Source organism: Prunus mume, linkage group LG8, assembly GCF_029339155.1.
Source record: "Prunus mume cultivar Tortuosa linkage group LG8, ASM2933915v1, whole genome shotgun sequence".
NCBI classification, from domain to species: Eukaryota; Viridiplantae; Streptophyta; class Magnoliopsida; order Rosales; family Rosaceae; genus Prunus; species Prunus mume.
In genome coordinates this window covers 9,719,190-9,744,496 of record NC_142705.1, presented here as the reverse complement: position 1 = coordinate 9,744,496, position 25,307 = coordinate 9,719,190, and the positions used below count along the sequence as shown (strand labels likewise).

Genomic DNA, 25,307 nt, shown 5'->3' with positions numbered 1-25,307 from the left:
TACACTAGAAAAACTGCATGCATTTGAGTTATTCCATGATTTAGCACCTCATCACCAAAACAATAATATTCAAAGAACAAATTTGCATTTAACAACAGTGCTGGAAAATAAAGCCTTTTTATTTTGAATAGTGGTGGAACTTGAACAAGTTAAGCGACATATGTTCGGGCGAGTCGTTGAGTATCATTTGCAAGGCATTTTCCATGCACGACTTCAACTTTTGTGGATCTATGACATCTTTTTCCATATTGAAGGCGACCCTCACTTTCCCCATGTAACTTACAATGGTCATTTCAAGGCTCTGCAGAACAATCCATGTAAGGAATGTTACATTAGTTCTAAATTTTGTAATGGAAAAAATTAATAATACAAATTGAACTTGAAAAGTACAAAAGAAGGTTCATTAATTCTTTTTTTTTTAAGTGTTGAACCATTAATAGTAATTTTTATTTATTTATACAAACGATTGGGGGAGTGGTGGTTTGCACAAATATTTGATGGGTGTCTGGGGGCTTCGAACATCGCCTATATGGATGGAAGTGAAAGAACTTAACTAATTGAGCTAAATTTTTACCGACTAAATAGGAGGGAACTTATATTCTCTAGGAGTTAAATTTTTACGTAAGATTCATAACAATTTGTGACATACCAGAGGTCCACCACCGACCACAAAGTAAAAACCCTTTATTGGATGATTAGCCAAAGACATTTGTTCCACAGGTCCAATCAAATTTGAGATTATCATGCTCGAGTTCTTCAATGTGCGATGAATGTATTTCCCGCATGCCTGCAAAACTAGCATTATGTTTATACTACTAAATAATAGAAATTTCTAAGTTTGAGCGCCGAAGGAGATTGAACAGGTTCAAATTAATCAGGTGGTGCCGCGCCGGCATAGTGGCTAAATGATTTCGTAGTGTACTTTTCACTTTAAATTTACTAACCTCATGGCTTCCAAATTTGTGCACAATCTCCAATAGCCTACTATTGAAATAAGCAGCGAAAGAGTTTCTCTTTCTCTTTATTATTTTGCGTGTGTTCCAGATAAAGTCCAGCGCATTTGAGAGTTCAGTTAACTTGGGTATGGGTACATGCATGAATGTAAAACGATTTCCCCATGGAGCCTTGCTGTTGGGTTTGATCATCTCCTCAATTGGCACATAATCCCCCATGATCCTTGTGTTGAGCAACACCATTGCTGTACAATCTGCTTTGCTTGAACTTTGGTTCATCTCTTGCATGTACAGTCGAGTTCCGAAGAAGATCATCCCGGTCAGAACATCATTTACAGTCTGCAATAGTAAGTGAAAAGGTAAATTACATTGTATATAATGAACAAATAAGTAGATTTAGTTTGATATCAAGACACAACAATCATGTTTTTTACGGAAATACGTACTACGTACTCCAAAACGTCAACTATGGACACAATGAGCCACTAAAATACGCTCTAGTATTAGTACTATCTAGATGAGTGTGCAAGAGTGAAAAAAACCGAATTGAGAATTGCATGTGGACTACCGTATTTATTGATCAATTTCTCAAATTATGTGACTTATTTTGAAGAAGCAAGAAATGCATAATTTCTTTATTTCTTAAATGACTTCCCACTCAAATAATACTTTATTTCCCACTTAAATAGTCACAGTTTTTCCAACTTTATAAGGATGCTTTTATTTTCTAATTAGAATGTAAAAGCATCCACGGTGGGGGGTGTATGTTAAATATACACCCCTTGTCACTGGAATCATCTTCAATGGGGAGATGTAAAGGGTTGTAAACATATATCACCACCATGGAGATGTAAAATAAAATGCACATGTAAATCTATTTTTACACTATTTGCATGCGGAACCCACCCGAGAAAAGAGAGAAAAATGAAGATTTACATCATTTACCATTGGAACAAAAAATGTATTTACACCCCCTGGATGTGTAAAGGAAATGTAAAAGTGGCTTTACACCCCCGAAAATACACCTATCCACTGTGGATGCTCTAATGTCCTAGGTTTATCCAATTTGTCACCTTAAAGAAAAATTTAAGAGAAATGTCACTTTAATTTTTCAAAATCCATGATATTTCATCTGACTTTAACACCATCCAATTTTTCATACATTTTAAAGGTATTTTAGTCTTTCCGTTTTCAAGGGTATTTTAAAAATAGAAAAATCATAATATTTTTTTTTATATCGTTTAAACAATTAAAATTGATATATATATATATATATCACCTTCCCCCTCCCCTGCGCCACTAGCAGCTTCAACCAACCCCGCTCACTTTGAAATCCATTCCCCTTCCCTTTTCACAGGCCTTTCCTCTTCTCTATCTACCATGAAACACCTACCATCCACACAAAAATTTCCTCAGGCCACCCAAATCGAGTCCAACCTTTTCTTTTTCTTTTTTATTTTTGACATTTTTCCATTTCCATGCTCAATTAACACCATAGAGAGAGAGAGAGAGAGAGAGAGAGAGAGAGAGAGAGAGAGAGAGGAAGAGGGGGGAAGGGGTCCTGTGCGATGTGTTTTGGGGGCAGTGGGGTTGGGTTGGGGAGAAAGGGAGATGTCACTTCTTTCTCTCTTTTTTTTTTTTTTTTTTGAAAATGGAAAGTCTAAAATACTCTTAAAAATGAATGGAAAACTAGATTGTGTTAAAGTCAGATGATAAATCATGGAATTTGAAAAATTAAAATGACATTTCTCTTTAATTTTTCTTTAAGGTAACAAATTAAAACTGAGACAGAATTCTAGGTGACATTTCTACAATAAAAAATTAGAGCTGAATTTACACGTGACCACTCTAAAGTCAGAGCGGGCCGTGCCTTAAGTAAATGAAGTATGAGAGAGAAATATAATTGCATATATATGACATTCCTCAGACAAAATCCTAGTATAGTTGATTCATCTTACCACTCCAAGCTTGTCCTTGATTGATTTGATTTGATCAAGAGAGAATGTCATAGTTGATACAGTTGCTGGCCGATATTCAATTGCATCATTACCAGACCTGATTGGTGTTCGAACATCTCCGTTCATGGTCTTTAAAGTGCCCGACCACAAGTCTGAAATGGTGTTGCAGAAACCTGAGAAAGTTTTAGTCACAAAATTTTCTCTCTTTGATTCGGATCGCTTCCGTGAAGGAAAAGTTAAGGGAAGAGAAGGGTTGTCAGCCCTTTGCATAGAAGAAATCAGGGCACCCATGAGAGAGTAACCATCTCCAAGCGCATGGTGTAACTTGAAGATTACATTAGCAGCTGCATTGCTAGTTGGGTAGTTGATAATATGAATTTCCCATAGTGGTTTGCCTTGTGGAAATCTTTCTGTTAATAGCTTTGAAATATAGTCGTCAAAGTACTTGTCGTATGATTCAAGCGACAGGCCGGAAGGGAAAGTAGGGGTGTAAACGTGGTCTTCAAGCTTCACTTCCACCCTTTTCCACTCTTTCTTTCCATTATTTTCAACCTGTTTCCAAATAAAATATATATTATTTTTATTCAATTATATGTGACAATTACGTATATGTGTACATGAATTTTTCCCTATTATTGAAAAGTTTGTAAAAAAATACTTATATTAAACATGAAGATTATGTGTATTGTACATTTAATTTTTAAAAATAATATATTTTTCTGAGTCATTGAGACATGTACAGAAAGAAGAAGTATTTATAAAAAATATAAAAAATATAATAGAGAGAGAGAGAGAGAGAGAGCATACCATGATAGAGGAGAAACGAGGGCTGACGGGGAGGAAGACGTTCTTAATAAGCAACGGTATTGTTTGAGACTCGGGATCGACTGGAATCTCAAATTCCCAAACAGCAAGAACCGATAGAGATATCACATTGCTACTGAAGTACTGACCATTTGGACTCACTGGCTCTTGTCCTTCCAATTCCTCCAACTCCATAGTGTTTGTACTTGAAATTATACTTTCTTCTAGCACATCGATTATTACGTATTTATAGGAGTGAGTGACTAACAAAAGAAGGGATAGAATAGACACTTGCTTTCCACAAGTCCTTAAAATGGAGGACGTGGCTAAACATTAAACCGAAAAAATGTCCACATCATTTAAACCTTTTTCTTTAAAGGGTTTTTTCATTATCATTATCACAAAACATGAGGTTAACGAAACTACTAAGTTGTGTTTTTAACGTTTTTTGTGTCATTAATGGGCCTCAAGGTTAATTTTCATGCTCAAAAGTAGTTTGTGTCGTCAAGTTCCGTCCAACAATCTATTAAATAACTGTACTAATAAAAATGAAAAGAAAAAAAAATTTCTTTAGTGATATACTCATGACGTTGTTGTCCTAGGTTTATCTTATAATTAGTGGTTATTATATGGGGATTCAATCTTGTGTTAGAGGATCTTTATTTTTCATTTTTTTAATTTTAAATATTGTGTTAGAGGATCTTAATTAACCATATAGTGTTAGTTATAATGGTAAACTGTCGTTTTTCACAATGAATTATCACACAATTCGAACTTGACCGTTCGCAAATGCTTGTGACATGCCTACATGCTGAACATCACGTTCTTGTCCTTTTTCTTGCCTGCTCGATTATGCTACCTGCTTGGGACCTCTCAAACTACATATCAGTGCGTTCGTCCATCTTTCTTACTTCACCTTGGGATCCAAGGCCAAGGTATTGAACCAAGTCAATCTGGTTGATGACTTGTCCAACCAAATTGTTTTGGTCGTCTACTCTTTAACTTTGAGTTAGCTGGTTGATGAGTTCCCACAACTGCCATACCTTGAAGTGTACTTGAGAGAATACTCACCACAAGTTAGCCCAAATTAGGCCTCCACAGCACCCAATTATTTTTTTGTCGATCACTCATAAATAGTCAATCTTGCAACCATTTTGAGACAATTTCGTCAAAAAAGTCATGCGAGAGACACGTGCCTCAAAGCACTTGGACCCCTTCCCATCGCAATCCCCAAGCTCCCTCTATTCGTTCCGGTCATAGTTGAAAATCCAACCTTTATACAACAGAATTAACTCCCCCTAACCCACCAACTCCCCGTGTCTCACCGACCCAAATTCAACCTCTCCATTTCTCTCTCTTCCTCATCTTTTTCTTTCCCTCTTTACTTCTCTGGTATCTCTCTCTCTCTCTCTCTCTCCGAACAAGGACATATGTTAATTAAAAAGTTGAGAAGTCTATTTTTACAATTGAATTCCCCTATATCAATGGTTCGAAGGAAACATCAGCAGTAAAGCATCCATGGGCTATATATCTAGAATCAGACAAACAAATCAAGTGGAGACGCTTTCATGTAAAACCTGGCTTTGGAGCAACAAGACTAATATCATGTCATGTGTGGAAGGATTTATTTACACTAAAGAAAGAGGGTTAAAATATTTAGCCTGCAAATTCTTTTCCTTAGGTAGTTCAATATGTAGTTCAGCTATTCAACCAATAATAAGCTTCGTCTTGACTCTTGCTCACTTGCCCACTTACGTAAGTCAAAAAAGGTGGGCCGTCTTTAGTTATGATCCACAATTATATGTTTGCTCTTGTGGAGCTCTGCTCACTCCATGTTCAAATGTCGTTCAGAGCGTCCTATCTCGAAGTGTCTTGAAAACTGATGATTAGCTTACAATTTAGGCTTAATTGTTACAAATCACCAAGAAATATTGATCAAATCCCACTTTAAGAGTCGACTCCATCTAAAAGTCCATTAAGTTTGATTACGAAATAAGGGTGTTTTAGTAATTTTGTGCACCTAAATCATTTACTCCAATTTGAGTGGGTGCCTTGCATTATCTGATGTTTTTTATTTTTAAGGATTCATAATTTTCTGGTTTTATTGACGTTCACCACCCCACTGGTCACCTCTTCGAAAATGACTACAGTACACTAGTCACATGTATGCCTGCTTGCTCAGCAAGTTCATTTTGTTCAAAATTCAACGACCAGAAACAGAGGTCCAAAATTTTAATATATTTTTTTTTTTGGGGTCGAAATAATTTTATAATATTTCTCCGGACAAGTACTTCTAATATATCACTGTTAAGCAAGCTTTTGCTCATTCACGTTCTTAGAACATTCTCCAATAAGTATTTAAATGTTGAATTGCATCGGAAAGACTACCAATACCTTTAATAAATGCAATCCAACATCCAAAATTGGAAGCATATAACTAATCCCTGACTTAAAATACTTAATGGAGAATCTCCCCACGTTCTTGGTAAGAAACTTCTTACTCTGCCTGCCCACTCACGGGCCTATAATATAATATTCCACATTTCGTTGAAAAATTGCTAATAGGCGTGCAAAGTCTGCATTCTATAAGATTAGGATTTGATTTGCAAACTTTTTTGGGCTGCTTTAAGCAAAGCAAAACGAATAAAAGCACATGGCTCAATAATTCCTACTATAAATTACAAGGAAAAATTTGCTGCAAACTACTTTAAGTAGATAATTTCTCTGCTTATTATAATCTGCAACATGCTGCAAACTACTTGAAAAAAATGATCACAAGACGATGCGTCCATGATCAAACAGACCATTGTAGAGATGCTAAAAGAGTATGTATTAGCTTTCTACTTTTGTTTTCTCCATTGCACTTGGGGAGCAAAAATAGAAACCTGCTAAACTGAGTGACTAACCTTCACAATTTATACAAAGTCATTACATGTTGAAAGACAACGTCAAGTTGTGTACCATGATGGGAAAGCTGCTACCTGATTCTAGTCGCACTCTTTTACATACAAAAATTATGAATAGAAATGATACAACTTTCCCAAGATGGCGTGCCAGGACGGTTTTTCGGTGGACTTCTATGGGTAAGAAGAGATAGCGATAAAGAATACTGAATTGGAGATTAGAACAGAACTGTACAATGGTTCTGCAGCCAGAGAACAAGCATCAGAAATTTACACATACAAGTTTAATATACAGGAAATTGACCAGGCAAAAGAAATAAAAAAAATTATTTGAAGTAAACAACACTTAAGCGTGCAGATAGCACATGCATTCAGGGTAAATAGAAAGTTTTATTGCAAGCCCTCGAAACCCAAATTTGAACGGCATTTTATCCACAGCTACCAGCAGCTGTTAAATGAGCGTGCATGTGCACGCGCAGTTAAATGACAGTCCTAACAGGTTTGTATCCACAAACTACTAGGGGAAGATGTTACATGATGTTCTGATTAGTGAGGTCACAGTCCCAGCAGGCAACACACGACTTTTAAAGGAAGCATGAAGTTGCATGCTGTTCCAATTAGCACACAAAAGTGGCTGCAGTCTGCACAGGCCGCATGCACATGATGATTACAGAAAGCATGGAGTTACGTGCTATACTGATCAACTGGCATATAAAGAAAGAGACAACAGGATTCCATGCACACCGCATGAAGTTACACGCTGTTGGATTAGGTTAAACTTGAATTGCATACAGGTTGAAATTGTGTGGCTGTATAAAGATCCCAAGCTTCACTATTTCTATATCAATCTTAAGACACCTATGTCATTACTAGTCCAAGAATAGGGCACTACTCAATTTTGGAAAACTGAAATGGAAATTTTAGGCATACCCGAGACTATGAACAGCATGCATGCCTGCCAGACATCACTTCTCAAAAGAATGCTGTATTATGTGCATGAATAAGCGTTCGCCCATTCAGCTGAGTAATGGCACGCCTGGACGACTAGGTTGAGTCGCAGGAGCTTTAATCAACGGCATCAAAGATTCCATGATACTAGCAAATGAAGGTCGTTTCCAGGGCTCACTGCAGTATGACCATTGTTATTAAAGAAAAGTATTGAAAGGGGAGATTTGCACACAGAAGTTAATTTAATATATGAAAATTAGAATCTCAAACTCACTTGGCCCAGCAAGCCTCAATGATCGAAGCCACTTGAGGATTCAAATCATGTGGAATCTCAAGCCTTTTGTTCTTAAAACCAACAGCTGCCACAACCTACACAACATATAAAAGAAACACTATGTATCATCATGATGTATGAACTCATGTAAAAGTATACAACATACACATTTCAGTAAAATTCTCAACTGAAGGAGAAACTGGAAAGAATAATGTAAAACATTTTCATAGTCACGTTCCCCGTTCTAAATATAAGAGCATAACACAGATTATATGCACGGATGTACACTTCCATCATTCCACTTATTAACATGAAAAACAAACCTGTGCTGGATTTAAATTACCCCACGGCTGTTGCAGTGTAGCTAGTTCCCACAATATTACACCAAAACTGTAAACATCTGACTTCTCATTTGACGGTTCATCACGCAGGACTTCCGGTGCCATCCATTCCGGCTAATAATTTTCAATTTTCAATTGTCATGAACATGTAAAGCCACCTTAAAATGATAACCTTCAGGTTCTTGTCTAGTTTTAAAGAACTTACAGTCCCAGCAGCTGACTTTGATGAGAGAAAAGTGTTCGCCTTTAAACGGGAAAGACCAAAGTCACAAACCTACAAATGAACAGGCAAGACAAATTGTATAAAGAAAATGGCAATATTACAGTAAGTAAATAAATGCAGGTAATAGTCATGCTCCATTCCAAATACATAAAAGTACTTAATAGTAGGACGCATGCCACTAAAAATTGAACTTATAAGAGCCATGAGAAATCATGAAGCAACAAGATTCTTTCACCAAGCTCATTAAACATCAAGATAAAATTGATAATGCATTACCAGCGCCCAAACCACAAGCAAAATAAATGTGGGTGAGCTTAAGGATCCTCACCTTCACTGTATATTTTTTGTCCACCAACAGATTTGGAGATTTTAAATCTCGATGAACAATAGGAGGATTGCGTCTATGAAGATAATTCATTCCTTTTGCCTGTGTGAAACAATTCAACTCATGTAGCCAAAAATATTGAATAAAAACTTAAATACATAAAGAGAGAGGAAGAATAAGAAGCCACAGAAAAGAAGAAAAATATGGATTCTTCAAATGCACACCACATCATAGGCCATATTCAACCGGCGCCTCTCATCCAATGCCTCCATTGCACCAGGTTTATGCAAAAGCCTATACAAGCTACCTCTGCAGTTTAGAGCCCATAATTTAGATCATTAAACAATTGTAGAAGCTCTTGATGCAGCCTAAATGTCTAATAGGCATCAAGTTCCTATTTGAGGGGGCGGTAGTAGGGGAAGGAGTGGATGTAAGAGGAAATCATAAAACCTTGATAAATATTCTGTCACAATGGACAAGTTTGGGGGCTTCGTAACTGCACCCATAAAGAGAACTATATTTGGATGCCGCAGCCGTTTCATTATAGTAACCTAGCAAACAGAAAAAGCCACGCTGCATATCAAAATCACGACAAAGAAATTCACACTGCAATCAATTATGTTTTTAAATTTTCAATTATGTTGCTATTACATACCTCTCTCAAAAATTCTTTAAAGCGTTCGGCATGAAAGTCTTGCTCCATAAGAATTTTCACAGCAACATCCTTAAAAGTACAATTTTTTATCAGTCTTATGAATAAAGGGATAAAAATAAGATTTCATGAGCACAGATTATAAACAGATTAGGTGCTTACAGAGCCATGCCAATCGGCACGATGAACAGTTCCAAAAGAACCTGCAAATGCACGATATCAGATTTTACATCCTCATATACAAACTCAATTTTATGAAATGCACGAAGAGAATATGAGCTCTTCAAGCTATCTTTTTTTATTTATCATCTCCAAGCTATTAAATGACTTTCATGATTGTACTCTAAATGATAGCCAAAAAGGGGGTTAAAATACCTGCACCAATTCTCTCTTTTAGTACAAGATCATTCCAAGGGATGTCCAAATCCTCTATATCGAATGTGAGCTCTTTACTTGGTTTACTAGGAACCAGTTGAACTCCCTCGACAAACCTCGAGCCTTTTGTTGTATCCACTCTTGAAACATCTCTATGCCCTATGGGTGGTATACGCTTTAGAGGGATTGGATCGTTTACCATGCCTGGTGTGTGTACAATGTTTTGAGAATGGTTAAATAATTGGGGATTTCTATCTTCAAAACTCGGCTGAGAAACTTTTGCGTGCATAGAAGTGTTGTCATTGAGACTTGAAACCGGTAAAAGGTTGTTTCCACCTGTAATCTTCCTATCTAACTGTTTAGGATACATAGAGAATTCCTTATTGTCCTCGTCAACAGCACTTCCTGTGATGATGGAAAACAATCATCCGTGAACTGGAATGTCATGATGATGAATGCCAATTTACAGAATAAAAACATAGACATTCCGTTTATCAATTCTGTAAGAGCTCAGAATCATCCCAGTTGTTTGACATTAAAATTGTATCTATCCCAATTCCCCCCCCAAAACCCCAAAGAATCAAAAGAAAAGATCTAAAAAGATCAAACTAAATGATGCATCAGCAGAACATACCATCTCTGCTCGTTTATACCAAATTCAAAACTGAAACAAACCTCAAAGAATATCCATTAGGATTTTTACAAGTTGTACCTAAAAAAATCCTAGATGTACTACCTACACCAGAGAAAATATAATATCAACACAAAGGGTGTAGAGCATGGTGTGAGATGTTGATGTATCCAACTTTATTTGCATAGTTTTTATCAGGTTCTCCAAACTGTAGATGAACAGAAAGATACATGATGCATCCAGGCTTATCCTGATCTACTTTTAGGATTCTCCTGATCGATGTATCCGTGTCATACTGTACCTGAATCCTATATCCATGTCTATGCTTAATATTATCTGGTTTAGCAAGGACATATTGTCATTAAAAAAATTTCAATAGTTGATCATATATATAAAAAAACGGTTAATACAACACCAGTTGGTTATATGCATGCCCAGAAAATATTTCTCTTTTTTAATTAATTTAGTTGAGAGCTTGAGATTATTAAACTTCGAGCAGATATAAAACTCCAAACTGTTATGCTAAGCAGATCATAACAGTGAAATAAAATCTTGATCATCAAAAAATGATAAAATGAACAGATATGCCACCACAACATGAACTTGTATATGTGGGTGTGCCATTGATTTGAAAAATAAACAGTCACCTGCGGAAGCTTCATCAAATACAAGATTAAGCGATTGACAGTCTGAGAAATACTGTTTGGCCAGTGACCTGAAATCAATGGTAGGTTCAACTGGTTTTAGTCTTGGAAAGCGCAGCGGTGAAGAAATTGAGATGGATGATGGACCATTGAGCAAGGAATCGGGCTCGCATAAGTAACCTGGATTTGCAATCAAATCTACTAAATACTCCCTGAAGTGAAACAAAGACACCATGTTATATGTCTCCACCAAGTTGATAACAACGGAATGAAATTTAGGACAATCCTATTCTCCAAATAGAGAAATATTATATCCAAATTTAATTTGATCATGTTGTTTTACTATATAATTCTTTTTGGCATACAGAATCTATAGTCTTGGATTAGACTATCACCATCAACCAAGAAATTCAAACAGATACAAAGATCATAAATAACTTATTTCCGTACAGTAACTTGGATGACTTATGCAGTTATGCACCATGCAACTCTGAAAAGTAAATTACATTACTAGTTTGTAACATTAATAGATACAATAGTTAATAAAACTGCATACCTGTCAAGCCCAAACCGGACAAGACAAGAGGAAGCATCATCTCTTGTGCAATATTTACAGCCTTTGGCAATTCGACATGATAGATCAATTCTGTCAGCTAGCACCTTCAAAGATCAGACATGAACCTTGTTTGAATCATATCATGAAACATATGAATAATTTTAAACGCACAAAGATTGCCTTATATGGGTCACAATTTCTCTTAATTCTTATCAAATTAAAATTTCAAACCAAAAATACACATGAATTTATGAAACTACATATTGTTTAACCAGCAAAAACAACAAAAATAGTTTTGTTTATAATAAATAAGAGAGAACAAGTCCATATTTCTATTTAAAATAATAGCTCCAACAACAAAATAGATCAAGCTGAATACATTTCTACCAAGGATAACGAATATATCATGTTAAATAGGAACCTTACTTTGAATAATAAAGCACGATGTCTACAGAGACCAACAGAAAGGCTGCCTATTGGAACAACAACAGATCCTAAGCAATCTTTCAGATCATCGCTGCTCTCCCTCCATATGGGGACAAATTCATCCTCTCCTACAGAAGCTGAACCCCTTGTGATAGAAATAAGAACTCAGTTACATATCAATGCCAAACATAGATGTTCCAGAAAGATGAGGATAGAATGTACAGACAACTTACCCCATGCGGTTGCATACAAGTTTTGCTAGCTGATCTACTATCTCCTTTGTAGTTATGCAAGTACAAGAAAGGCTGAAGACCCTATTTTGGAGTTCCTTTAAGCTGGGATCACTACGTCGATCAATTAAAACCACTTCAATAGAAGAACCAATGCCAGGATCAACAGACCTTAATGATTCAATTGATGGTATACGACCATTCTCTTGCATATCAGTGCACACCGTCCATACATACGGATCTATCCCGTGAATTAGGTAAAATCCATCAGGCACTATGTCAAAGTACGATAGGCAGCCATTCACCTGATGCGCATTATATCAATAGGATAGGATTAATCCATTTATCACCAGAAAATGCAAACCAAATGTACGAACAATGATGCTTCAAAGGCATTTATTAAACTCCATTAGCTTTCTGAGAAATTTTGGGCGAGGAAGTGGAATATATGATCTCTTGTTAGATATCTGACATGCAATGTTGTTAGGCTGTGAATCTGGACCACACAACATGATTTTACCATACCTTACAAGAGAAAACTATTCCTAACATACCTATATACCCATATCCATAGTTATATTTATTACAAAAACGTAACTTCCATAACAAACAATTTTAGTACGTGAAATCTTAATTCATTGACAACATTCTACAGGAATTTATTAATCTATCTTTCGAGTTACTGTAAGGTCAGACCCAAAGAGGCATTACATTTCCAAAGTCCATTACTGACTATTTCCTCTTGCATAACAGTTTTGTGACTGTATTAAATTAGTTTTACCTTAAAGATGTAAATCCACTCATAAAACTGAGCTGCAACCTAACATAGGATCACACAATGCTACATAACACATTTTTCTGAGAAACTGAATACGATAATGTAAGAAATGCCCATTTGGTTTAACTGAGGTTATACATTGTTCAGTGATCAATTGCTTGCTCAAGCAATAGGCTAGGTTGTGAAAGAAATCAGTTCCATCATGAACATTGTTTTCTTGTTTGATGTGAAGCACGTGAAAGGAATGGAATAATATAGGGCATTTCAAATATAATGTTAGTTTATCAATATGATTAAAACATAATTCGTAAGACACTAAGAATTCAGCTCAAAATACGTGAAAATGAGCATATAAATTGACTCAATTAACAAAGCAAAGCAGCAAACCAAACACCCAATGTAACATAGCATATCAAAAAATATCCATTGAGGACAGAAAGCACAAGAAACCCTACCCAAAACCGATGCGAAACAGCGTCAACGGAGCCGGACGACCTCGATGCCGATACATCCGGCACTAGATCCAAGAAATTGGGATCATCGGCGCAAGTGGCCTCCGAAGACAGCCGAAGAGCCAAAGCCAGCTGCAGCTGATAACTCTCCTCAGTCTGCTGAGCCCAGCTCTTCCCCGAAGACGAGCCACCGCCACCGGTGGTCCCTACAGCTCCATCCCCACCTTTCATTCGAAATTCACCACCTCCCCCAACCTTGAACACATCGTCGGGCACGTACCCGAACCCATCGATCTCATTTGCCGCTGTATTCGATAGAGTCGGAGCGTAGTATTCGCCGGAGAGCGAGCTCTCGCCGAAACTGCTCCCACTCGACTGCCTCTGTAACCCGACTGACGAGTACGGGTTCCCGACCCGATTCGCCCGAAAATCCCCTCCAGTTTCCCACTCGAATCCTCTCTCAGCTTTTCCCTTGTTGTTCTTGCTCTCCGACTCGTAAAACGCCGCCGTCTGTTCGTCGGGGACTTGGCTCAGAAGCGTGTAGTTCGATCTCCTACCGGGCATTTCCATCGAGACTTTGGAGAAATCGATTCGTCACAAAACCCTAGAAACTCTTAAACCCGCCATCGTTGAAAACAAAAAGGTCACAGGACTCAGAGGACTTCAGAGAAGGTCGAGTTTCTCTCTCTATAATTTTCCACTGTCGGAGAGAGAAAAAGCGAAAGCGGTGGTGAGGTTTTCATTCGGTGGCGTAATCGTAAATATTGTTTCAACTTTTTTTCTTTAAAAAAAACTTAATTAAAAATAATTAATATTAATTTTGGATTGTGCTTTTCGGTGCGTGCTTGCCCCAGACCCCATTTTGCCTTCACACGCTTGATCAAGAATTCCTTGTTTCCTTTTTGTCTCTGGCTCATGGCTTAACACGCGAGTGATTAATTGTTGTTTAATTGGGTTTTGGGGGCAATTTAATGATTGGGTTAGGACAGTTAGGTGGTGATTTATTATTAATTTTCTTTTTTTGAGGTACATGCATGATTTCAATTTTTGGTACAAAAGTTGGGTGGGGTTCAATGCATCTTTGTTTCTTTTTCATTTTTAAGGATTTTCTTTCTTTGTCATGGTATTTGGTATGTACGTCATTCTTTATATTATTTTATCCGAGTTATTCATTCAAGTGATTTTCAAACTTATATCATAATTACATTTTGGTCTTTCAATTAAATTATTCGTTCAAATAGTCTACCAACTCTATATTAATCGGTGAATTAGTCATACCATTACATTTTGTCAATGTTGTTGTCAAATATAAGAATAAAATAGTCCAGTTAAATAAAATAAATTAAAAACTAAAAATCAAAAGGAAAAAAACCTCTCTCCCTCTCCCACCTCTCAGCCCCTAGCTTGATAACCATCGCCCTAGCACCCCATCTTCTCCTCCACGCACCCCACCCTCTCTTCCCCTCCCTCCCTGTCCCCTCCTCATCGCTTCCTCTATCTCTCTCTTCCCCCTTTCTCTCTTCAAACAAACCCAAACTCATGTAGACACGGATGCATGCCCTCTACTAAATTTAGGAAATTGAAGCGAAAGGGAGAGAGAGGAAGAGGCTAGGAGAGAGGTTTGGTGGTTGGTTTTTTTTTTTGGGTTACTTTTTGTTGTTGTTTTATTCTTTTATAATTTTTAAGAGTAATGCTACACTTACCACATTATTATCCCACATTTCTACACCACATGATGTGACATATCCATATCATATGCCACATCAATTAAATGAATAAAGTGTATTTTAATAAATAAAATTATAAAAACAAAAACTAGTATTTTACATGATGTGGTATATACACATCAGCTACCACATCATGTGGTATAAAATTGTTGTATAAAAAATATGGTAAGACTAGTATTATTCAATTTTTAATTAATTTAAAAATAAAGAAAATTTTGTATTAATTTTTAACCATATATTTTATTTTATTTTAGTTGTCAAACGTCTTATTTACTCCAACAAATGACATGTGCTGCTCACATGACTAAATTTAATAGAAAATGTAATGGTAGGACAAATTCGTCGATTAATAAAGAGTTGATGGATTATTTGAAAGAATAATTTAATTGAGGGATTAAAATGCAATTTGGGCATAAATTTGAGGACCATTTGAGTAAATAACCCTATTTTCCCCATTAAGCATTTTCTGCAAATGACAAAAATTATTAAAAGAAATGGCGTCATTATAACATGAACTCTGCTCATCATCCACTTTTGTGTATTTTGGATATTTGTTTCTAATGGTAAAATTAGTATTAAGTAATGTAATTTGAGTATTTATTTCTAGGATTAGAAGTGTTGAAACGTACTAAAAGTGAGTTACGTTAATTGGCTTTTGAATTTGAATCTCCATTTTTTATGTTAGAGTAGGTGGCAACATACACACAATGTGCTTTGTCAGAATTATTGTTTCTCCAATTAACTTTGACCAATAACATTGTATTTGAGACTCGGGTTTGGGTCTGATCTTTGTGACGTCAGAGGAACCTTCATAAAATGGGTTAACTAAACTTCATTCGATTGGTCCATTTTACATAACCATAAACAATGTTGTCTTGGTTTCTTGTGAGAAATGTTTATGAGGCCCAAGTTCAGTGTGATCTTTGTGATGTTAGAGGAAACCTCATAAAGCGGGTTAACTGAACTTCATTTGATTGGTCCACTTTACATAACCATAAACAACATTGTGTTTGGTTTGTTGCAAGAAATGTAAGTCCTGAGGCTCGTGTTGGGTGCAATATTTTTTACGATAATCTTTGTGACATTAGAGGAAACCTCATAAATTAGGTTAACTAAATTTCATTTGATTGGTCCATTTTATATAACCATAAACAACGTTGTGTTTGGTTTATTGCGAGAAATGTCTGGCCCAAAAAAAATGAAGTCGCCAATGCACGCTTTCCCTACCTTTAGACAATTACGTGCATCATTTTTGGCCGTATATGATTGGGGAACCCATATTTGGTCAATGTTCATAAGTTACTATAGAGAGCTATGCTACAGTTCAATTGGTGTACAATTTATGGTCATAGATAATAAGTGAACCCATATTCAATTAGTGGTCATAAATTATACTAGAGAGCTATGTTACAGTCAATTAATGTACAATTTCTGGCAGTAGATGATTGGGAAACCCTTATTTCATCAATAGTCATAAATTAAAATTGAGAGCTATGATGCAGTCAATTAGTCTATGATTTTTGGCCGTGGATAATTGGGGAACTCATATATGGAGAATGGTCATAAATTACCCAGATTCAAATGGGCAATTCACGTTAGCAAAATTCTTTCATTGCATCAATATTGCAATCTCTTAATAGAAAGTGCTCATTTCGTTTTACCACATTGATAAAAGGTCAAGATGCTTTCAGTAATTATGGATGTGAGAGAGTCATCACTTAAGATAACATCAGTCTCGTGTTGAGGGTGATATGATATCCACAATAGCAAAGATGACATCCAATTATACATTGCAATTCAAATTCTATGATCAGGTCTTAAGATGGCAGCATTACACTGCTTGCTAAATAACATTTATATACTGGCAACATGGCCTCTCAAAGTTCGTGATAATAAACACCGTCGTACAACACAGTAAATCTCATCAATTTCAGCCATTGCACCATTTATAGTGAGAGGAAGGATGAGTGAAATTCTAAGTTCATCTTTGATCGTCCTGATATGTCATTGCGTGAACGGATTGTTCCACATCAAGGTGTTCATGGCCGGTGCAACAAATAAAAGCTTGCTGAAATCCCATGCATATCCAACAACGGAGAGCAAATTATCACACAATCCCTTAGCAATTTACGGAAACATAAGAAAAAGAAAGTTTCTTTTGAAATACTAACTTAAAACAACTTTATAAGGTAATGAGATTTCCAGAATGTTAAATATTACCTTGCTTAGTGTGTTTGCTAATAATAGGGCAATAACCATTATATTAGCCCAACTGCAGAGCTCAATGGGAAGCAAGCTATCACCTGTTGTGTTCCATCTGGACCGTTCATCCTCATCAGTGTAAAGTATTACATCCCTGGAGAGTGATGCTCTATCAATGAAATGAAAAGATGTTTTTGTAGCAACTACTCTTACTTTTGACCATCCAGAAAAACTACAGCATAGGTGAGCAAACTTTGTGGCAGCTATACTTCCACTAGCAGCGAGGAGAATATGTGGCTTGCTTAGAGCAGCGTCATCTTGCGTTGGCTCCCAAAGAGAGATCCTAGGTCCAGCACAAGCCATAACCTATTCATGAGATGCCAACATGTTATTAAAACAAAAGAAAATCAAGCTATGCATAAAGCCTCAATTTAGACCAGTCTGCATGCCCAACAAATCACAAAGAAAACATCTTGCTAAGAAATAACATCACATTGTTGAAATCATTATTGTAAAAGAGTCTTACAGTAGGGTGGATTATGGAAAGTTCAGCCATTGCACCACTGATTGGTGAGACGAGAGAAATTCCTTGTTCATTAATAGACATCATATGTTGCTCTGTGAAGGGACTACTCCACAATAAGGTGTTCATGGCTGGTGCAACAAAAAAAGGCTTGTTGTAATCCCATGCATGTACAACACAGGTGAGTAGATTGTCATACAATCCCTCAGCAATCTACACAAACATGAGACATCAATTATAAAACACATACACAAATGTAGGAGTACAAACTATAGATTTCAGACATTAAACCAAATAAAGCAAAGCAAAGACAAACAAACATACATGCATGTATGTATACAATTAATGATATTGGGCCAAATTTACCAAAGAAAATTAATTTGTATTTTCCTGTCTAAGTGAAATGACAAGAAAATAAGGCAATCATGAAGCAATACAATCCCTAACTCTAAAAGCATGCACCTTCTCTGCTTTCTGCAATTCCTCGCAAGATGCAGTTGCCTAAAAACAACTAAATTTCACTGATAAGTCCCAAATATAAAACAATTGTCAGCTTGGTTGCCTTGTTAATGAGATTGTTCTTATCCATTTGATAATCTCAAAAGGTTGTATCTTAGAAGGTTAATGCCAGAAGGTACTTTCAGTTTTAGCTAGGTATGACCTTTTCTACCATATACTAACTCAAAACAACTTTATAAAATAATGAGACATCCAGGTTATGAAATATTACCTCGCTCAATGTGTTTGCTGATAATTGAGCAATAACCATGATATCAACCCAACAATGAAGCTCGATGTGAAGCACGCTATCACCCATATTGTTCCAACTAGACCACTCATCCCCATAAGTGTAAAGAATTTCATTATTGGGAAGTGATGCTCTATAAAGGAAATGCAAAGCTCCTCCTATGGCAACTGCTTTTACTTCTGCCCATTGAGAAAAATTATGGTAGATGTTACCAAACCTTAAGGCAGCTACACTTCATGTAGCAGCAAGTAGAATCCGTGGCTTCCCCGTAGCATCATTGGCTTGTATTGGCTTTGATACTCTACAACTCTCAGCTTTAGAGCAAGCCATAACTCTATTCCACATATGCCAACCTGTTCTTAAACAATTCACCTAAAATATGAAAAGGTGATTACTACATCATGCCTAAATTTAATAACACAATGAGACAATCCATAATGAATTTGAACAAATTGCACATTATTAAGTGCATATATGTGTAATCCACATGCCCAAGAAAACCAAAAAGAAAAGGGAGCCATGTTGAGAAAATTAAAATATGCATGTAGGGCTATAAAACAGATGATATATTTAGGTAACTACAAACCACCAAAACAAAAAAAAAATTATAGGTAACCAGATATATTGTCCAGCTAGCTACTTCGTTTCATGCACCATAAAACTCAACTCAAGAAAAGTATTTCCATTTATGTTCTATACATGATAACTCATTCCTAGCCAAGTATATTTAGGGCCAATTCAAGCCAACTCTAAAAGGTTCAAAATTTTAGTCTAAATAGACAAACCTATTAATTTCTCCAAGACAAGAAACAATTCAATACCAAGAACAACTTTTTTCACCAAGATACACTAATACTTAGCAAACTTATAGTGAAAATTTAAACAATGGATTGGATTCTGCGTTCATCTTAGCCTATATTCTTGCAAAAAAAGATCGAAAGTGATAATCTTAGACAACCCATTTAAGAATTTAATAAAGAAATGCCAAAAAACTACTAAACTTGCTTATTAGAAAAGCAATAACATGCCAAGCTTCAATGGTTATAAAAAAAAAAAAATCTGAAAGAAAAACTGTGTAATTAAAGATCCTGCTGAATTAATTGGGCTTCCAAGGAACTGACCTTTCTACCTAACTGTGTTGCAATGAAAATGAAATGGAGTTTCGTGCTAATATTGAAAAGAAGCCTCTGAAGTTTTGGTTATTACTTTCTCAGTGACTTACTATCAAACACATTCACCACATTTATACATTATTTCCCTCCTCAATCCCACAAACTAACAAATAAATTACATAGCTTCCCTATTCAACTAACTCTTAAATAACTTGCTGATGTGGCCTATTTGACATACTTTTTGAAGAATCATATGTTATATGTTTTTTCATAAAGCACTTCCAAGTGCTTCTGAATTTCTTATGAAAATTTCAACCTTTTTATAATAACAATACCTTTTAGAAGTGTTTATAAATTATAAGCAAAAATGTTTCTTAGAGAAGTAGTCCCAAACGAATCCTATAATCAAATTAATTATAAATATTTGATTTGTTAAAACAACAAATTATCATATTTCCATTGAAAGTTTTGATTGATATCTTATTTGTTATTAGGCTAACCACAAAAGACACTCTGCAGGTTTGGGGTGGTTCTCAATATGGATCCCATGGTATCAATTTTATCAATTTACACCATAACATTTTCAACATCGTCCAATTTCATTATTCTGTTAAGTTGACTGTGTGGTCAATCATTAAATGCTGACGTGGCACCTGTGGGACTTACCCCACCAACGGACTGACCATTCCACGTACAAAATCCGAAGGGTATTTTGGAGTTGGAAAATTTTTATAAAAAAAAAAAAAAAAAAAATTCAAACTCGGGCCCAATTTGACACGATTAGCCTTTAACCCCATCAGTCATCGTCAACCTCACATTTAACCTAAGGCCACCTAAAACTCCATAGTTAAGAGTTGAGAGCTACGATTTGGAAGAAGTGAGCAACCCAAATGGTTTATTCGACTATAGTGGCGCGTTAACCCAAAAAACAAAAGAGAAATGGAGGAACATGAGATGGTGTGTTGGTGTAGTAAAAATGCGAGAATCCGAACCTCTTTGACAATTTCGAATCTTAGGAGGCGATTTGATGTGTGTACAAGTTAAAAAAACTGGATTTGAGGTAAAATATGATATTTTGAATTGTAGCAGGTGCAAATATGAATTTACATAGTGGGTTTTGTGCAAGGTAAAAGAGGTTGTGATTTCTGGAGAATTCACTAGAAAAGGCAAGACGCAAAGAAAAGGTTCTTTGGGCAGTATTGGTGATGTCATGGATACTGATTGCGAGGTTCATATTTGGAGGGAGCGATTGATCAGATGGAATGGGGTTTTTGAAGGATGTACTGTGCTTTTGGTGTAATGTACAGTGCTTTTGGTTATGTAATAGGAATGAGCATTTTGGCTATGTAATGGGCATTGGAATGTGAACAATGTAATCTGCATATAATGTGATGTTTTGGTAATGCAAGATGTAATCATACTTTTGATATGTACAAAATCAACATCTTCATTCCAACAACTTGTTTCTACATACAAATTCATTTCCACTTGCAGCATGACAACAAAATAAGCCACAAAATAACATTGACAACCTTCTAAAATAACAGAACCTGTCTTCCAAAAAAAACAGAACCTGTCTTCCAAAATAACACAAGCTATCTTCCAAAATAAGCCAATTTGTCTTCCGAAATAACCCAACCAGCTAAAACTGTCTTGTAAATCCAGAATAACATAACCCAACCATCTAATACAAATATGTGATTTCAAAATAACAACAAGGACACGTGTGCATTTCAAAAGGACTAATTGCAAGATCGTCATAATTCCTTGCTCAAGTCTGATACTCCCAGCACCACAGGTCGTTTCCTCAATACATAATAATTTCCAGTTAAAGCTTCAATTGATGCAGGAGGAGCAAATGTTGATGATGGAGCAGCTGAATCACTTGGTGGTATATTTGAACTCCCAGCTGCAGTGGTGTCATTTCTCTTCCATTTTCATTTCTGCACAACTTTAGCAGGGTTAGCTTGCCTTGTTCTTGTACTGGGACTAGCTTCACTTGTTTCAATAGTTTGCTAGGTTGAGGCAAAAAATAATATATAGTTAGTTGCAGGATTCTATCTAAAGACATAAAAGTAACAAGTGTTCATCCTCAGATGTTTACCTCAGCCTTCCTTTTTTTTTTTTTGAATGGAAGATTCTTGCAGCAAGTCCTTTTATTGTGGCTTTTTCTTCCATATTGGCCATACTTCAGTGAGTCTTGAACATGTGAAACAACATTGGCCTTCTTGCTTGACTCACCCTTATGTTGAGTCTTGCTATCTAGCTCTCATGCTTCCTTTCTTCTGGCCTTCCTTGGCCTTCCAGGTTGTTGGGAGCATGAATGAGGCACACATCGTGACATATTAGTTCTATCCCACAACTCCATCCAATTCATAGTTAGTATGAGGTTTTAGGGATTATGGTGCTACTTCAAGCCGTCATTGTAATTTATAACCGTCACTGCATGAACATAAGGCCAACCAGTTAAATCTCATTCTTTGCAAGAACAAGTCCTCAAATTCAAGTCCACAATATATTACAATATCTCACCATTATCAACTTAAAAATTGCCTCAACTTGACCACATGATGACACAACCACTTGCTTTTGCCTTATTTATCTCTACCTTCTTAAAAATCCTGGGGTAAATTGACTTTGTCCATTTCTTCATTTTGTCCTTTCTGTCTTGTATCCTCTTCATCAACTTACACCTAATTATCATAAGCATGGTCAGTATTTGCTTATCTTTGCATGCCAATATGAATGAGTTGAATGACTCACATAGATTGTTTAAAAGCATATCACACTTTTCACATGAGTGCTGAAGTGTGATCGAGACCAATGTCTGGGAGGATTTTCTGGTTGAGTCAGCCATTCATAAGAATCATTATCAAGATTTTTCAGCTCTTCCATCTGTCTTGCAAAGTGTGGAACAATTGTTACTTTTAAAGCGCCCCAAAATTTGTCAGACAAAGCTTTTTCCTTTGAATTGTAACCTGAAGTTTGTGAAAAAAATGTCTTACACAAAATTTGTGCTCATTGTTAGGAACAACTTGCTCAAAAGCAGGTAATAACCATTTTTGCTTATCTAATATGAAAGTGTATCCAAACTGGTTAACAATTTCAACATCCTTTATCAACAATTCCAGAAACCAAACCCATGAGTCATTGCACTCAAACTCAACCACTATTGGTAAAAAATAAAGATAATTGCTATATTTACAGAATTTCAAAAATAAAATTTCACTATAAATTCAAAATAAATACAAGAAAATTTTAAGAATACTTTACAGATGGTCGAGTCTAGAACTTGGTTCTATCTCCTTAAGACGAAATTGCCTATTCACAGGTGCTTTTAGGATTCGCTTGGCAAACGTCTCCTAGGATACAATGATCGACTTCTTGTTGAAGTAGCACTATAATCCCTAAAAAAAGTGAACTCAAACTTATGTATGAACTATCTCTTACTAACTCACTATATTTATGAAAATACAAAACTATGAATGTTCTAAAAACTACTATTGTTGGATGACAATTAAATGAATGAAATGTTGTAGGACTTTCTCTATTTATAGGTAGTAAGGCCTCCGTTCAGAAAAGATGTGACTGAAAAATATTAACAAATGTGTCTTTTCCTGTTACAACCATAAACCAAGAAGTGCAATGTTTCAATTACTAAACCATGTAACTTTTCACATAAAGTATTATTATTTTATTCACAAACAAAATAAATAATATTTTATTTTTCCTCTATTAAGACCATGACTATTCCCAATTGATACATACTAATTTGTAAAAGTCATATATTTAAAGTCATGGGTCCCACAATTTAATTCCCATGTTTCATTATTAACATCTATACCAACTGCTGCTAACAATTGCCCAACATATACACCCTTCAAGAAACAGTCATCTAATCTAATAATGGGTCTACATCCAACAATAAAACCCTGCTTTACATGCACCTAGACACACAAATAACATTTGAAACACTAGATTACCTAATTGTTCATTGAAATTACATTGAACTTTCGTTGTTGTTCCTGGTTGGTCTTCCTTAACTCTTCACAATAATTCCAAATTCTGGAGTATTGTTCTGTGAATACTCCTTCAATTTGCTTGAATGCCCTCTCTTTTGTCCAATAAACTTGTCGCCTAGAAACTCCAGTGTTATAGTTATTCTTCATAGTCTCCATGAATAAGTTAATTGGCCAAGTTGGATTGGTCTTCAATGTTTCCTTATATTTGGCACTTATCCATCTAGACTTAATAGTGGGGTTCTCCTAAACAATACCACAAGTGTGTTCACCCTCATGTTTCTTAACATGAAGGGTCTTCTCATACTGCATTGAAGCGTATATCTCCCACAGACAATTTGGATATGCACAAACAACCCTTAGCTTAAAAGCCTCACTTCTCACAAATACAACATCCCTATTCATATTTATGAATTGTTCTATGATAGCAGCTCTAAAAACTTTACAATCACTAAACTTCATCCCAATCTCAAACTATGGATCTCCCATGTTAGTTGCTGGATTGAACTATGCATATCTATCCTTCATTGGAGTGTCATCATCATAGTCATATTTAGGTTGCACATTATCAGAATCATACTCCTCTAAATACAGTTCAACATATGTACTCCAATCCCAATCTTCAACCTGAGCATTTGTTGAGTCTGACTCTTTTCCTTTTGCCTTATCTCTAACTCACTCAATATGTTTCTCCACCTATTCATCAAAATCAAGATCATCGTCATTATCATCATAACTGAAGTTAGGGTATACAAAATCAAAGTCAATACTATCTGCTGACTCCTCATTATCACAGAATGTAGTCATTTTCCTTACTTTTCTTGTTTTCATTGGACGACATCTTGATAAATTACTCTTTTCTATAGTTGCTTTAACAACTTCATTCTCAAATAGTCCATCAGTTACTATATTGGAACTATGGTTTTCTTTAAAATGTGTCTTATACCAAAGGCTCTTGCCCTCTTTTTTCCAAAAAAAGTGACTTTACTTTTCCTTTTGTCTATCGGGGAATATTCCCACTTTTCTGCTTTTTCATTGCCATTTTTCACTGTATAAGATTCTCTCTCTACTGCTTTTTCTTTGCCTTTTTGCACAGAAGAAAATTCCTTTCATGTGTTGTTTCTTGGCCTTTTTTAGAAACAGCCTTTGTACAACATTCACTTGCCTTTTGCATACCCCCGTCATTTTGTTCCCCATTTGGGTCTTCATTGAGCTCTTCTATCACAACACATGTTTGTTTGTTTTTTCTTCTTTTCATGTTATCTCCCTTGTTTGCCTTTCCCAACAACAGGAACAATAGCCCCATAATTTTCATCAAGCTTCTCAATCACAACTCCTTTGTTAGGCACAATATCATCTTTTAAATCAACGAACACATTTGATCCTGCTTGATTATTAAACATGTCCTCATTACTATCACCCCCTAATGTAGGAAGATGTTTGTTAGCCTTGTATATGGTACAAATACAAGCATGTCTATGACATCTTGATCATCATTAAGCT

The 25,307-nt window shown here is 35.9% G+C and overlaps 2 protein-coding genes and 1 pseudogene across 3 annotated transcripts; all 3 read right to left on the bottom strand.

Moving 5' to 3' along the window:
• Positions 1-3,943, bottom strand: LOC103339855 (wax ester synthase/diacylglycerol acyltransferase 11-like). 2 transcript variants are annotated; one of them, XM_008243211.2, is made up of 5 exons: positions 3,719-3,943; positions 2,912-3,463; positions 945-1,292; positions 650-787; positions 1-301 (listed from the first exon to the last, which is right to left on the bottom strand). In XM_008243211.2, exons 1-5 carry the CDS (start codon positions 3,908-3,910, stop codon positions 119-121), a joined length of 1,413 nt encoding a protein of 470 aa, XP_008241433.2. In that variant the 5' UTR covers positions 3,911-3,943; the 3' UTR covers positions 1-118. The 2 variants fall into 2 exon arrangements, with proteins under 2 accessions (XP_008241433.2, XP_088899714.1); XM_089043588.1 differs by lacking the exon at positions 1-301 and having other exon boundaries at positions 676-795; positions 3,719-3,942.
• Positions 3,944-6,406: 2,463 nt separating this feature from the next.
• Positions 6,407-14,206, bottom strand: CTR1 (Protein kinase superfamily protein). Its single transcript, XM_008243072.2, has 16 exons — positions 13,477-14,206; positions 12,247-12,548; positions 12,014-12,158; positions 11,588-11,691; positions 11,035-11,243; positions 9,757-10,161; positions 9,544-9,584; positions 9,385-9,453; positions 9,180-9,280; positions 8,954-9,038; positions 8,733-8,831; positions 8,387-8,455; positions 8,164-8,295; positions 7,841-7,935; positions 7,549-7,743; positions 6,407-6,860 (listed from the first exon to the last, which is right to left on the bottom strand). The coding sequence occupies exons 1-15, from the start codon at positions 14,041-14,043 to the stop codon at positions 7,635-7,637; spliced, it is 2,532 nt and encodes an 843-aa protein (XP_008241294.2). The 5' UTR covers positions 14,044-14,206; the 3' UTR covers positions 6,407-6,860; positions 7,549-7,634.
• A 2,848-nt stretch (positions 14,207-17,054) lies between these two features.
• On the bottom strand, positions 17,055-19,003 carry LOC107880082 (uncharacterized; annotated as a pseudogene).
• Between the last annotated feature and the right edge of the window lie 6,304 nt (positions 19,004-25,307).

Excerpts from the sequence above, each read along its gene's own strand:
- LOC103339855 (XM_008243211.2), bottom strand. The coding sequence starts at position 3,910 with ATGGAGTTGGAGGAATTGGAAGGACAAGAGCCAGTGAGTCCAAATGGT. Across the intron at positions 3,464-3,718 it reads CTCGTTTCTCCTCTATCATG|GTTGAAAATAATGGAAAGAA; the intron begins GTATGCTCTCTC and ends ATTTGGAAACAG. Across the intron at positions 1,293-2,911 it reads TCAAGGACAAGCTTGGAGTG|ACTGTAAATGATGTTCTGAC; the intron begins GTAAGATGAATC and ends TTACTATTGCAG.
- CTR1 (XM_008243072.2), bottom strand. The coding sequence starts at position 14,043 with ATGGAAATGCCCGGTAGGAGATCGAACTACACGCTTCTGAGCCAAGTC. Across the intron at positions 9,281-9,384 it reads TTAAAGAATTTTTGAGAGAG|GTTACTATAATGAAACGGCT; the intron begins GTATGTAATAGC and ends TCTGTTTGCTAG. Across the intron at positions 9,039-9,179 it reads GTGACAGAATATTTATCAAG|AGGTAGCTTGTATAGGCTTT; the intron begins GTTTTATGATTT and ends TCTAAACTGCAG.